This window comes from Lithobates pipiens, unplaced genomic scaffold (assembly GCF_037356315.1).
Source record: "Lithobates pipiens isolate NorthernLeopardFrog02 unplaced genomic scaffold, aLitPip1_a1.2 Scaffold_19, whole genome shotgun sequence".
Taxonomy (NCBI): Eukaryota; Metazoa; Chordata; class Amphibia; order Anura; family Ranidae; genus Lithobates; species Lithobates pipiens.
The window spans coordinates 297,006,997-297,021,538 of NW_027507764.1; the positions used below are offsets into that span (position 1 = coordinate 297,006,997).

The following is a 14,542-nucleotide window of genomic DNA, read 5'->3' on the forward strand; positions in this document are numbered from 1 at the left end:
AAATCCTTTTCTTGGAGTACATCACAGAACATAGAGGTCCCTCCCCTCTTTGGAAACACGTATATTGCGTTGATACAAAAACTAAGGTACTCCCAGTAATGGGAGGAGTTATATAGGGGGTATAAACAAAAAATAAACAAAAATATTGTGCTTGGGGCAAAACCTAAAAGCTGCAACTAAAAACCATCAAATTATGGATCAAATCAGAAAAAATTATACATAAAGTTGCGCTGAATATACGTGAAATCTATAGTGTAAAAAGTAATAAAACTCAATATAGATTAAATATAAAAAACATGAATCGAAAAAAAAACACCATATAAGAAATTCAATCAAAAAAAGTCCTTATACAAAAGAAATCCTGGTTCTAACTAAAGTCCCCAAAAAATTGTGAACAGGGAAATCAGTCCTTCCTGGGTTTGCCAATATCACTTCCAGACCGGAAAAAAATTGGACTCTTACCGCAATGGATGGACTCCAAACCAACGGAGTCGTTAGCGCTGGCAGACAACCCTCTGCAGGGATCACAGATGCGTACTCCGTTCTCACACGCCACTGAGGGCGTGAGTACGTACGAATCCTCCGAAGATTACCGACACGAGCCAAAGAATTCCGGAACCAGCCGATCGTCCTGCTTTTCCTCTTGGTCGACACGAAGCAAATAGGCAAGGTGGCCGTCCAATCACTGTGAGTTTCTGGAGTTATACAAAGCTCTCCAATAGGCTTTCATATACAAAGGTTTTTCAGTGAACAAACCTGTAGTAAGACATAAAACACTCGGCCACTCGGCCACGAGCGAAGGGAAGGGGAAAACAAAAGTGGACTCTGATCGTGAACAGAGGCGTAAGGGGGGCGTAAGGTACTACGAAACATGTCGGGCTGTTTGTGCTGATACCACCACGCTAACGACTCCGTTGGTTTGGAGTCCATCCATTGCGGTAAGAGTCCAACTTTTTTCCGGTCTGGAAGTGATATTGGCAAACCCAGGAAGGTCTCATCAAACTTTTGAGAAGGACTGATTTCCCTGTTCACAATTTTTTGGGGACTTTAGTTAGAACCAGGATTTCTTTTGTATAAGGACTTTTTTTGATTGAATTTCTTATATGGTGTTTTTTTTCGATTCATGTTTTTTATATATAATCTATATTGAGTTTTATTACTTTTTACACTATAGATTTCACGTATATTCAGTGCACCTTAATGTATTTTTTTTATATATAGGGAGTAAACTTCCTGTCTTAGGGTGTGCCAGTGTCCATCACCTAAAGGTGGCCTATATAACTCACATAGTTATTACTATGGCTCTGTGTCTCGTGATGTACTCCTAGAAAAGGATTTTACAGGTAAGCTGCAAAATCCTATTTTGTATGTCTTCCATTAAGATGTCTTCAAATAATTTACACACCACAGAAGTCAGGCTTACTGGTCTGGTTCTAGCTTTTCTATCTTTTAAAATAATGGTACGAAATATGCTGTATCCCATTTTTATGATACTACTTTAGTTAAAAAGGGAGTCTAAAAAATAGGGTATTGCGTTTTGTCAGTTACTGAGTGTAATTCTTTCAGTATACAGGTAAAGATGCTATCTGGGCCAAGTGTATCTTAATTTAATCTGGGCATAAGCACACCCTTTCTTAAATTAAAGAGTTTAAAAAAAAATTAAAAATTAAAAGTCAGCAGCTGCAAACACTGCTGCTGCTGACTTAATAAGCACACTTACCTGTCCAGGGCGCCCGCGATGTCGGCCGCCTGAGGCCGACCCGTCCCTCAGCTCTCGGGTCCCGGCGCCGCCATTCCTTCTAAGAGAAACAGACAGTGGAGCCTTACGGCTTCACTGCCCGCTTCCTACTGCGCATGCGCGAGTCGCGCATCGCTTTCTGAATGGGACGCGCTGTGTTCTGCGACACACAGTTCCCAGAACACAGCGCGACCCATTACCCAGAAGACAATGCGACGAGGAGAGAAGAAAGAAGATCTCAGCGGAGGAGGAAGAGGAAGATTAGGATTATGTGCCTAGCAACAGGCATTTCTGGTAAGTAAAAAAAAAATTTTTTTTTCATTTTTTTTAGATTTTTTTTGTCATTTTTAATATTTTTTTTTTCAGGGTGGCCCTCCACTTTAAGATGACCATACGCAAATAATAAGACTGAGATGCATACATTTTTGTCAGTTTTATACCACCAACCCAGAGGTGGTTTGAAAATGATAGGTTGCGTGAATTTAGGACATGAAAGAAGGATCAATATTTTTTTATATATAAATTGTTAGCTTCTTTGTTTGAATACTTCTTAAGCTGATGAGCAGCAATGTAAAATATCTTAGTTAATTTAATTTAAAAAATAGTTTTTCAATGGAGTAGACTAAGGTTATTTTTTTTTTTTATTACAGATGGGAGGAATGGAGTCTGTAATCACTGGCCTGATTGATGAATTTAAGTTTCTGCATAAACATCGGGAGCTCTTTACACTCTTCATTGTGCTGTGTACTTTCTTCATATCTCTCTCCTGTGTAACCAACGTATGTTATTTGTGTGTCCTTAGAAACATAGAATAGTGATGGCAGAAAAAAGACCATCAAGTCTGCCCTATTTATTTCTTGTCTGAGTATAGATCAAAAGTAAAAAAAAAAAAATATATATATATATTACAATACATTGGTAATAATTAGAAATGGCAATACTCAAGATAACTTGTAGAGTTTTTTAAAACTTTAAAGATTATAGTTATAGACATTTTATAAAAAGAAACTTGAAGCAGATGTATTCCATTTGCTCCATTAAAACAAATAAAATATATGACCCTATTTGTAACAATATATATTGCATTCCTAAAGTAGACCCCCTTCACATTTTTCAATTTTGTTATGTCATAGCGTGATACTACAGTTTACATTAAAAAAAAAATCTCATTAATCTGCACACTGTATCCCATAAAGACAAAGTGAAAACATAATTTTAGAAATATCTGTGAAATTATTAAAAAGAAAAACTGAACTATTACACATACTTAACCACTACAATACAGGGCACTTTCACCCCCTTCCTTCCCAGCCCAATTTTCAGCTTTCAGCGCTCTAGCGCTTTCAGTGACAATTGCGCGGTCATGCTACACTGTTCCCAAATGAAATTGTTATCATTTTGTTCGCACAAATAGAGCTTTATTTTGGTGTTATTTATTCACGACTCCGTTTTTTTTTTTTGCGATATAAGCGCAAAAATAGCGGAAATTTGGAAAAAAAACAATATTTTCTTTTTTCTATTTGAAAAGAAATCCAATAAAATCAAATTTTGTCATAAATTTAAGCCAAAATGTATTCTGCTACATGTTTTTGGTAAAAAAAATTCCGTTAAGTGTATAATAATTGGTTTGTGTGATCACGGACATATGTACGCAAATGATCATGTACATATGTGTGCAGGTGATCACGTACATATGTGTGCAGATAATCATTGGGACATGTGATTTTAGTGGGACATATGTGGGGGACATGCTTTTATTATTAGGGACATGTGTTTTTATTATTTGGGGACATGTATGTTTTGGGGACATGTGTGTTTTGGGGACATATGTGGGGACTGTGTTTGTACTGTGTGGTGTGTTGTGTGTTTACACTACACTGATGATCAGTGAGTAAAAAGCTGTAAAAAGCAGCCCATACTCACTGATCATCAGCCGGCTGCAGCGTTCTGCTCTCCTCTCCTCAGCGGTGACTTCCGTGTGAGGAGAGGAGAGCCGATTGCCTAGCAACCGGCTGTTTGTTTACATCACATGACGGCCATGATTGGACACGGCCGTCATGTGATCAGGAGGGCCAATCACAGAGCCCTCCTGCCGATCTGAGATGTGCCGTGTCCGGGTGACACGAGCACATCGGGATCGCGCCGCTGCGCGGGCGCGCGCGCGCGATCCCGCTACTCCTGAAGGACGTTCCTGAACGTCCTACCAGGAGTAGACAGCTCCCACCCGGCCGTATATATGCATTGGCCGGGTGGGAAGTGGTTAAGCATTCAGACCCTTTACTCAGTATTTTGTTGAAGCACCTATGACAGCAGTTACAGCCTTGTGTCTTTTTGGGTATGACACTTTGCACACCTGGATTGGAGGATTTTCTGCCATTCTTCTTTGCAAATCCTTTCAAGCTCAGTCAGGTTGGATGGGGAGTTTTTCAGGTCTCTCCAGAGATGTTCAATAGGGTTCAAGTCAGATCTTTGGCTGGGCCACTTTAGGACATTCACAGAGTTGTCCCTGAGCCACTCCTGTGCTGTCTTGGCTGTGTGCTGAGGATCGTTGTCATATTGAAAGGTGAACCTCTGGCCAAGTCTGAGGTCCTGAATGCTGTGGAACTGGTTTTTATGGAAGATAACTGTACTTTACTCCATTCAGCTTTCCCTCAATCCTGAATAGTCAACCAGTCTGCTGAAAAACACCCCCACAGCATGATACTGCCACCTCCATGTTTCACTGGGATGGTATTGGGAAGGTGATGAGTGGTGCCTGGTTGCCTCCAAACATAATGTTTGAAATTGAAGCCAACCAGTTCAATCTTGGCTCCATTAGACCCGAGAATATTGTTCCTCACAGTCTGAGACTTTTTTTCAAACTCCAAGCAGGCGTTGAGGAGAGGCTTAGCCCTAGCCACTTTGCCATACAGCCCAGATCTTTGGAGGGCTGCAGTGATGGTTGTACTTCTAGAACTCTGTCCCATTTCCACACGGGATCTCTGGAGCTCAGTCAGAGTGACCATCAGGTTCTTGGTCACCTCTCTTACCAAGGCTCTTCTCCCCCAATTGCTCAGTTTGGCTGGGGCAACCAGGTCTTGAAGGTGTCCTGGTTATGCCAAACTTCGTCCATTTGAGAATTATGGAGGCCAGTGTTCTCCTGGTAACCTTCAATACAGCATTAAAAAACTTTTGTAGCTTTCTCCAGATCTGTGCCTTGCAATATTTCTGCCTCTAAACTCTGCTGGGAGTTCCTTTTGACCTCATGGTTTTTGCTCTAATACAGTATGCATGGTCAACTGTGAGTCCTTTTATAGAGAGGTGTGTGCCTTTCCAAATCATGTTCAATCAATTTACGTAATTTACGACAGGTGGACTCCAATCAAGGTGTAGAAACATCTCAGCAATGATCAAGAAAATGAGAGTGAGCTAAATTTCAAGTGTTGCTACAAAGGGTCTGAATACTTATGCCAGTTTTTGACAGGATACTTATGCCAGTATTTCAGGTTTTCCTTTTTCATACATTTTTAAACATTTCTAAAATTCTATTTTCACTTTGTCAAGTGGTGGAAGTAAATCCTCCTATAATTTTCAGCCAAGGAAGCTGCCATATAGGCCTATGTTTATTTTATTCTTTTGCCATGATGCTGCACATGTGATTAGTAATAACACCAGTAATTGGATGGTTTGACAGTTTGGTTGAGAGCACAACCAACGTGACAGTAACATTCCCAGCACTTGCTGGAAATGTAGGATACTGAGTATAGATTAATGAGAAAAAAAATTATTTAAACCGCTGTGGTATCAGGCTGCAATATAACTAAATTGAAAAAATTGTAACAATGATTAGACACCTTTTAAAAACACTTTGACAATATTTATAGGTTTTGCTCTTTTCATTTCTCCTCATGTAATAAAATAAAAAACAATCAGCAACATTGTTAGAGGCTATACAATACAGGATGTGGAACTGATTTATGAAAAACTGAGGTATTGCCTATAGGGTCTAATAAGAAAAAAGAGACCACTGGAATATACTTTTTTTTCACTAAAATCTTGTAAAAAAAACCTTGTGAAGTTGTTTAGATAGCCGAGTTCCAAGCACTCAGTATATGTGACAGTATATGCGCTTTGGGTCCCCATCAGTAAATAATTCTCCACTTCTTTTCTTTGTTTAGCAAATAAGGTATATACATTTGCGTGGTTAAAATGTATTTAAATGTTTCTGAACTTTGACAAAACATTTTACATATTAATAATACGTATTAATTGTACGTTTCAGTGTAACATACTCTAAACTAGCTAATGCAGTTTGTCCTGTTTGTATTTTCCAGAAAATATTTAAAAATAACACAAAATATACAGTTTGTTTCTAAAAATATTTAAAAATATAATAAAAAACACTGATAAAGATACCTCTTGCCCAATGCAAATGTGGCAAGTTGTAATTCTGGGTTTATCTTAAAGCTAAAATCTGGATAAAATCATGTTGGCCACTTTGGTCTAGACAATTTTACTTACCACATCCTTTGTCCCCCTGGCAGCCAGTGTCCTCATTTTTTCTCTGACACTTTGGGTTGTGGGCGGGCCCTCAGGGTTCTGGACTGTTGGTCTAGCATTGTATGTGATTACATAAGAATGTCTGTGCCTGATGGACCTTCTTTGGGGACTGATTGTACAGCTGGGAGGAAGTCTGCTGTAGCAACCAGTAGAGTTTGCAAAACTGATTTTTATGTTCTCCTGGGACAAAAACAAGTATTTTACCCTTTTACGCTTTTATTGTTGGGGAAGCCCTACTGAAAAGGTAAGTGATTTTACCCATAGTTCAGCTTTAAGTTAAAGCTGTAAAGCACATTAACAGTAAAAGTTTTGATATAAAACTTTGTCAGTTAAACTGAGAAAGCATTTTAACTTTGGCATAGTTTATAATATATAATAATGTATAATATAAAGAGAAATGGTTATCTTTTCTGCCAGGAGTACTGGGTGTCGGTGATTTCTGCTCTATATACTCAGGAAACATGCACCATCTTTCTCTCTGCTCTCCTCTTCCCTACTTTCCCTACTTTCCCCCACCTTTTCATCCTTAGTATTACACTCCCTTTCAGTGTGGCCTCTCAACCTTAGCTATCATCTCCTGCCTGTTTGAATGTCTGTGATTCCCTGCTTACGTATGTTCCCATAGCTATTTTTTTTTTTTCTCTGTCTGCTCTCGCCCTTCTCCTAAGTGTTTTCTTGCAGCTTGCCATAAAATGGCGGTGATTGTTATAGATAACAGTCTCGGGGTTCAGAATAATATTTATCCATTGCACATCCAAGGGTATATAAAAGTCACCCCACCTGCATTGCATGCACCATGAAGATCCCATTTTAAGGCTCGGTTCACACTGATACCACAATCACTCTGACTTTGGAGCACTTGTCGCATCAGAAGTCGGACCCCATTCTTTGCAATGGATCCATTCTAATCGGGGCGACTTGAGTTGCGAAAAAGGTTCCTGCACTAATTTTAGTCTGACACTGTTAAAGAAGTCGCATTCAAGTCATGGCAAATTCGCACTGGGGTCTGACTTTGAAGTCGTGGGCAGTGTGAATCTACGGGACTTATACCAACTTCTCAGAGTATCATAGCTCACGCTGTCTAAAACATTATTCATCGCCTGTAACAGAACCTTGAAGCAATGGGCTCTTTGCCCAGTAACTATTTGTGCCATGTAGAAATGTCCTATTGAAAACTTTTACTTCAGACACTTTTGGTTCACACACAAGGTTCCAACTCCTCCTGGTACTGCCTTGGATGAAGGAAGGAGGGCTTTAAGACCTCCCTTCACCACCTACAAAGAAAGTGCATGTAAATTCTGAGAAGTCCAGAAGTGCTGCAAAAGGTCACTGCAACCCTCTTCAGCTGTTCCTCTACAATTCATAGTTACATAGTTACATAGTTAGTAAGGTTGAATAAAGACACCAGTCCATCCAGCTCAACCTGAGTGAGTGTCTACAATTGTCCCTATCCCTGTACATGGCACACTCACATCAGTCCCTACCCTCAAGGAGCCCCCCTTCCAAGGTCCCCATTCATATACCAGGGCCAATTTTGGACAGAAGCCAATTAACCTACCTGCATGTCTTTGGATTGTGGGAGGAAACCGGAGTACCCGGAGGAAACCCACGCAGGCACAGGGAGAACATGCAAACTCCAAGCAGGTAGTGTCGTGGTTGGGATTTGAACCAGCGACCCTTCTTACTGCTAGGTGAGAGTGCTAACCACTACACCACTGTGCCGCCCTCAATGTACACCATCCTGAACACCCGCAGAGGTGCCCGCTATACAAAGAGGACAGCCCTGCACTCATGTTCCTAGTTCTCAAAGTTCTCAGTGCCCTTAGTCCAGTTTTTTTAGGAGCATTGCTCTCTCAATATCCACTATAACTGCTCTCATCTTTCATTTGATCTATAATGGTTCTGAGTCTTTTGAATCAAACTTTTAGTACATGATGATTCTGCATGCCCAAGTACATGTATGAAGTGCCTTAAGCCACTGCACATCTGCGTGTGGGCAGCTCCTGGATGTCACATGGGAAACAAACTCCTTACTACAAGTAAAATATAATGGTGTCCAGCTAGCACTAAGTTCTTCTCCTTGTCCTTCAGTCACAACCCATATATAATAATGCGCTGGCTGGTGCAGAAAACTATCCCTCAATTTCACATAAGTGGAAAAGGCAATGAACTGTTGTTTCTGCCCACTGAGGACAGGAACTGGAGTTCCTGCATGCATCCAAAGAGCTTATTTTGGCAATTATTCTCTTGCCTCCTCTTCCCCCCTTATGTCTAAAATCTATGCCTGTTGCTTCTACTTTCCATCTTCTCAGCCATGATCTGTTCCCAAAGATGGCTCCTTTCCCACTGTCTATGATCTGTTATATTCTCTCTCCTTCCTTAAAGCCACTATATGGTCCCCTATACTACACTCTTGTCCCAACTGATATGTTTGCTCATATCATAACATTTTGTAACTGCCTGGAGATAAGCTTTTATTCCTATTTCCTACCTCCCATCATCATTAGCCTCCATCAGCTCCCATCGCCCACTCCTCCACTATCAGCTACCACTCCTTTCTCCACCACCAGCTTTTTCTACCGAAACACTGTACGCATTCATAATAATGAGAATAAAACACAATTTTGGAGAAACTCTATATGAGTAACAGCACTTGACATACATGTTAAAATACAGTTGTAGCACTAAAAAATTGAATTATATGATTTGATAAGTTTAAATGTTTTTCAGATGTTATATTGCAAAGGAAGCATTCGGACAGGCTGGGAAGTTTCAGATTGCTTTGTATAATTTGAATTTTTTCTATCCAGTCATTTATAATATGCAAATAAATCAAACAAATGAAAATCATTCACAATTATGATTGGTATTTGAAAGAGTTAGCAAACATAGTTGGAGCATATTAAGGAAAAATCTTCCAAATGATAGGAACATTTTATCCCCCTAAAAATTTGATGCAAAATAAAGTGGTATGAAACCCAAAAGTAAACAAATAATCTATTGCAGCTTACCAATGCGTAAATGTGGTGGTACGTTTTCTTTTTTTTTTTTTTACTCTTTTTTTTCCCCCTTATCTTGGCCTATTGATCCAGCCAGTAACACACTTCCTGTCTTAGGGTGGCTCCTCAATTTATGGTATGGGGGAGCAATTGTGCCACCCTTGCACAGCAGCACTGTTTGGAGAGGGTAGTATTAGACGGACTTGTAGAACTAAATGAGCTATACATAAGTGAATAGAAAATTAAAGCCTAACTCCAGATAACACTATTTAAGCACTTACAGTAATAGTTATGTTTCCTTTTTGAATAAAGGTTGTAACTCAATGAAAGAGGCTGACCGTTGTAAACACCCCTGTTAGTTTTAAATGGTTTGTCTCAACCATTTGTTGCACAGCTTGGTGTGTTAAAGGAAGTTAAAAAAAACAGCAGGATCAACACGTAAAAACAAAATTACGGGGGGGAGAACAAGACTGATTTCTTAATGCTAGTGACAGACTGCATCATATATGTCATTTTTATTGCACCAATTTAAGCTTAAGGCAGGTATTTTTCACTAGTAGGAAAATAAACCTGCACCCAAATATTTGGAGAGGTAATTATGCCGTACATTTTTTTAAAGTTTGGAATAGGTGGAGCCAATGACCATTCCACCTGATAAAGTAAACCATGAGAGAAATCTAAATAACCTAACCACTGGTAATTAGTTCCTTTACTAATGTTCTAGAGAGTGAGACAGCATAAATAACCAAAGAAAACATGTAATAACTTCTGTCCAACTTCAGATTTGGCTTTCCATGTTTGACGCACATGTTTTATGCTGTCCATTAAAATAGCTTTAATTTTTTTCTTCTTTCTTGTAATATTTTCTAGGGTGGAATCTATGTTTTTACACTACTTGACCATTTTGCTGCAGGTACATCAATTCTTTTTGGGGTTCTCTTTGAAGCTATTGGAATTGCATGGTTTTATGGTAAGAAATATAAGTATTGACAGAATATTCTGTTGTACCCTTTTTTAGGTAAATGTTGTTATTCAGAATAATATTTTCAAAATACATATATATGTATATGTTAGAAAACAGCAGGTAAAAAAAATTAAAGTTCTCCTCAGTAAGTTTACAAAAAACATAAACCAACTTTTTAAACATTTTTTACATTTAGTACAAGATGTATTCCTCTCTTCTGTCCCAGGAATGCTATTGTATCGTAATTAATATAAGGCATGCCCTGTAAGTGGTATGATGGATGTGAAATGCTTGATTCCCAGTATGGGATGCTACAAGACATATGACTTTACTACTTTATTACCTGTAAGAATTAAAAGACAAGTATATTTTTTATGTAGATATATAATTTCAGAACTTTTTCCACCTTTAACCTCCCTGGTGGTATTCCCGAGTCTGACTCAGGCTGGGATTTCAGTGCCACGAGCGGTAACCCCGAGCCAGACTCGGGATCGCATTGCTGGATATAGGGAGACTTACTTACCTTGTCCCCTGGATCCAGCGATGTCCCCCCACTGTGTGTGCGAGCTCCTCCGCTCGATTCACACAGTGCACGAGTGCCGCCGAGCTCCATTCCCTGTAACATTCTGACGCACGGGAGCGGAGATCGGCGCCAAATTCAAAAAAGTAAAATTACACAATACACATACAGTACTGTAATCTTACAGATTAAAGTACTGTATAAAAAAATACACATCCCCTTTGACCCTAGTGGTCTGTCCAGTGCCCTGCATGCACTTTTATATTATAAATACAGTTTTTTTCTGCCTGGAATTTGGAGATTGTCCATAGCAACCAAAAAGTGTCCCTTTATGTCAAAAGTGATTTTAGACCAGCTAGAAAACAGCGATAATAAATTAGAATCACTTGCACAATTGAGCGATAGCGACTTGTGGGGAGATCCGTCATCAAACACTAAATCTAATGACAGCGACAATTCTGCAAATGAGCAAATTTCAGTGTTTTTGGATTTGATTACATTATTGAATCATTTTTATTATTATATGTTATCATTATTTATAGTTATTTATTATATTATAAACTTTATCATACCCGGGATGTCTACTAGACTCTGGTTTGAACAGATTTAAGAGAGTTATTCCTAAGAATTGCAGGCCTACAATATAAAACGCCAAATTTCCATGCAAAATAATTGTACCGCTTTCAGCACCTAAAATCAGAAATAATCATACCGCCAGGGTGGTTAATGTGATGTATTTACCTCTTATTTTTACTTTTGGTTTGTGTATTTGGAGATAACATTGTCATTACCTACAATAACAACCTAATACATATATTGTTTTTTTCTATGCAATTTATGGACAAAAAAATGTAAAGAACGGAAAAAAAGAACACTTTCTCTTACTTTGATGAGTGTCAGTTTTAAAAGAAAATAGTACTACAGTAGATAAAAAGTATACATTTTATTTTACAGTTTGTCCTGTGTATAATAACATTAAATGTATTTTCTGGTATAAAGCATTTCAAAATTGTTTAATAGTGAAGCAAAGGCTTTTTTTAAGTCTTGCAAAACTCTTTACAAGTAAAAACGGAATAATAAAAAAAAAAAATTAAGTGGTTCAATCAATATCAGCCTGTATCAGCATTGCAGGTATTGAAAACATCACTTCCGTGGTAGGGAAGTGGTTGAAAAATTAAAATAGAGAAAGTAAGCAGAAAAATAATGATTAATAGTAGAAGTGGGTAAGTGAGGGTTAAAAAACTGACATAATATGCTTATCAAAGCAGTTTATTCAATTTGCATATGTATAAAGCATATAAATACAATGTAACAACAAAGTGACACTTTATTTCTGATTATTGTACCTAAACAGTTTACAAAAAAATGTTTAAAAGTTCAGTTATTCATTACAGATGCTGCTACTGAAATACTTAGCACGTCCTGCCCTTTGACAACCATTAATTGTTGGCAAGAATGGCAGGGGGAGCAGCAACAGGGGCAGAGGGACAGGATTTGTTATGCATGCCCTGTATAAGTTTTGTGGGTGTATATGCCCAGGGTATGTTAACTAATATATAATTATAATCATTGAAGCAAAATAGACAAAGGATTTTCGGGACTTTGAATGAGGCTGGCACTAAAGAAATGCCTGCCTCCATCCCTATCAATAGTATATGAGAGGAGAGAACAGAATTGGGACTTTAAATGAAGCACACATCAGTAAGAGAATAAGTCAAGTGACTATAATAAATATTTATTTTGTATAGTCCATGATATGTCATACAAACATTTTGGGCGTCAACCTCTAAAATGCTCTGGGCATACAGCCTCCACACAATGAATCATGGACTAATATTTCATAATAATTTACAATTCAAAAAACATTCACATAAGACACAAAGAACAGTATGCATGTATATACGTTGCTTGCTATGGTTGAACCCAAAATGGCCAAGATAACCATGGTAACTAAATAATAAATAAAAAATCGATTAAAAATGCCTAAATGATCATTTATAAATCAGAAAGGATCATATGAATCTTGATTTTCCATGATTGAGATAGATGATAATGGCTAAAAGCTAAACTACACAGCCAAGTAGTCATTTACTAAGAGGTAGCAAAATATCACAACTTCCTACTGATTATTAAATAATTCGGGCTAGTAGTGCTAAGGAAAATGCATTGGTGTCAGTTGGACTTTAAATGGCTCCTGAGGGCTGTGTAAGCGCCTTTCAAACTTGATTCCCAACCTGCCCATGTGCCAGAATTCTCCCCTCATTAATTTCGTACATGATAGTAGGTATCGAGGAACAAAGAAATCTAAAACCATGTTTTTTATTTTATTCTTTAAACTGTTATTTTTTACTGAGTGTCAACTTATTTAAGAAAAGTATTCTTTTCTGGGTGGACAGGAAAAGTAAGGTAATTAGTATTTTTTTTTAAAAATACGTCAGCAGTGGTGGCCCTTCCTATCTCACCCATCAAGGGTTGTTGGTGAAAATGAGACTTGGCACCAATGTTGTTGAATACAAAAGTGATCCATAAGTCTGGTATATTTCTTTGATGTTTTGCAAACAATTTTGTTTTAAAAATATGTACAATTACTTATAGCTTTCTTTACTTTCATCCAGGTGTAGATCGATTCAGTGATGACATAGAGGAGATGATTGGAAAACGACCAGGATTATACTGGAGACTTTGCTGGAAGTTTGTCAGTCCCTGTTTTCTCCTGGTAAGTTGAATAACACAATTATAGTTGAAAAACCCTAGGCTAGATTGTTCTTACTATTGAACCTCCTTGACATTTTTCCTTGCAGTGATTTAAAGTGGCCCTCTGTCACAATTACTTAGGGCCCATGGTCCACTGAAGGTACCTCCTCACTATTGATCTGACTCTGAATATGTACTATAAACTATGTGTGCTTTATTAACTTACTTACTTGGTGCTATATTACAAACTGTATTTCAAACTAAATTGTTGTCTGTATCTAGGGCCACCTAAATGTTGTCTTTAGTGGGGACTCTCTATCTTCAGGCATTATACAACAGCTTGCACTTAGTTTTTACATGATGGCATTTGACTACTTGATGCCATGGTCTAAATATTATCAGATTAACCTCTCTAACTCAGTCTAGTTATATAAATCATACACATGGAGGTGGAATTAATCAATTGGTCATATAATATTTCTTCTAAGATGTTACATATGGATAAACACACAGCTTTGGTATATTGTAAGTAGTCTTCAGCACTGCTGAAACACTAACCCCTGCAATAACTGGAATATCAAATGCTGGCAGGATTTCTGCAGTGTAGACTCCCAATATGATGCATGGGTCAAGCCCTTCATTCATTGTGTATTGTCAGATATAATTATACAAATAAGGCTATTTGTTGAGCAATCTCCTTTAACCGCTTCCTGACCGCCTTGTGCCGATATACGTCGGCAGAAGGGCACGTACAGGCAAAATCACGTACCTGTACATTGCCCTTTAAGAGGCGGGAGCGCGCACCCGCGGGAAGCTCCGTGAGTCCGGTCGCGGGTCCCGTGGAGTCGATCGCCACGGGGATACCCGTGATCGCCTCATGGAGAGGAAGAATGGGGAGATGCCGTTGTAAACAGCATCTCCCCGTTCTGCCTAGCAACAAGTGACACTGATCTCTGCTCCCTGTGATTGGAGCAGAGATCAGTGATCTGTAAAACATAGCCACGCCCCTAATACACACTTAACCCCTACACTGCCACCTAGTGGTTAACCACTTCACTGCCAGGAATCGCTGTGGATTGCTGTATAAA

At 38.5% G+C, this 14,542-nt stretch overlaps 1 protein-coding gene across 1 annotated transcript in view; it reads left to right on the forward strand.

The window, feature by feature from the left end:
• Positions 1-14,542, forward strand: part of SLC6A3 (solute carrier family 6 member 3) — an 80,833-nt gene that overhangs the window by 49,033 nt on the left and 17,258 nt on the right. Inside the window, exons 9-11 of the mRNA XM_077492014.1 lie at positions 2,389-2,517; positions 10,147-10,246; positions 13,376-13,476. Of these exons, the coding sequence (XP_077348140.1) occupies positions 2,389-2,517; positions 10,147-10,246; positions 13,376-13,476 (330 nt within the window). The remainder of the gene's footprint in view (positions 1-2,388; positions 2,518-10,146; positions 10,247-13,375; positions 13,477-14,542) is intronic.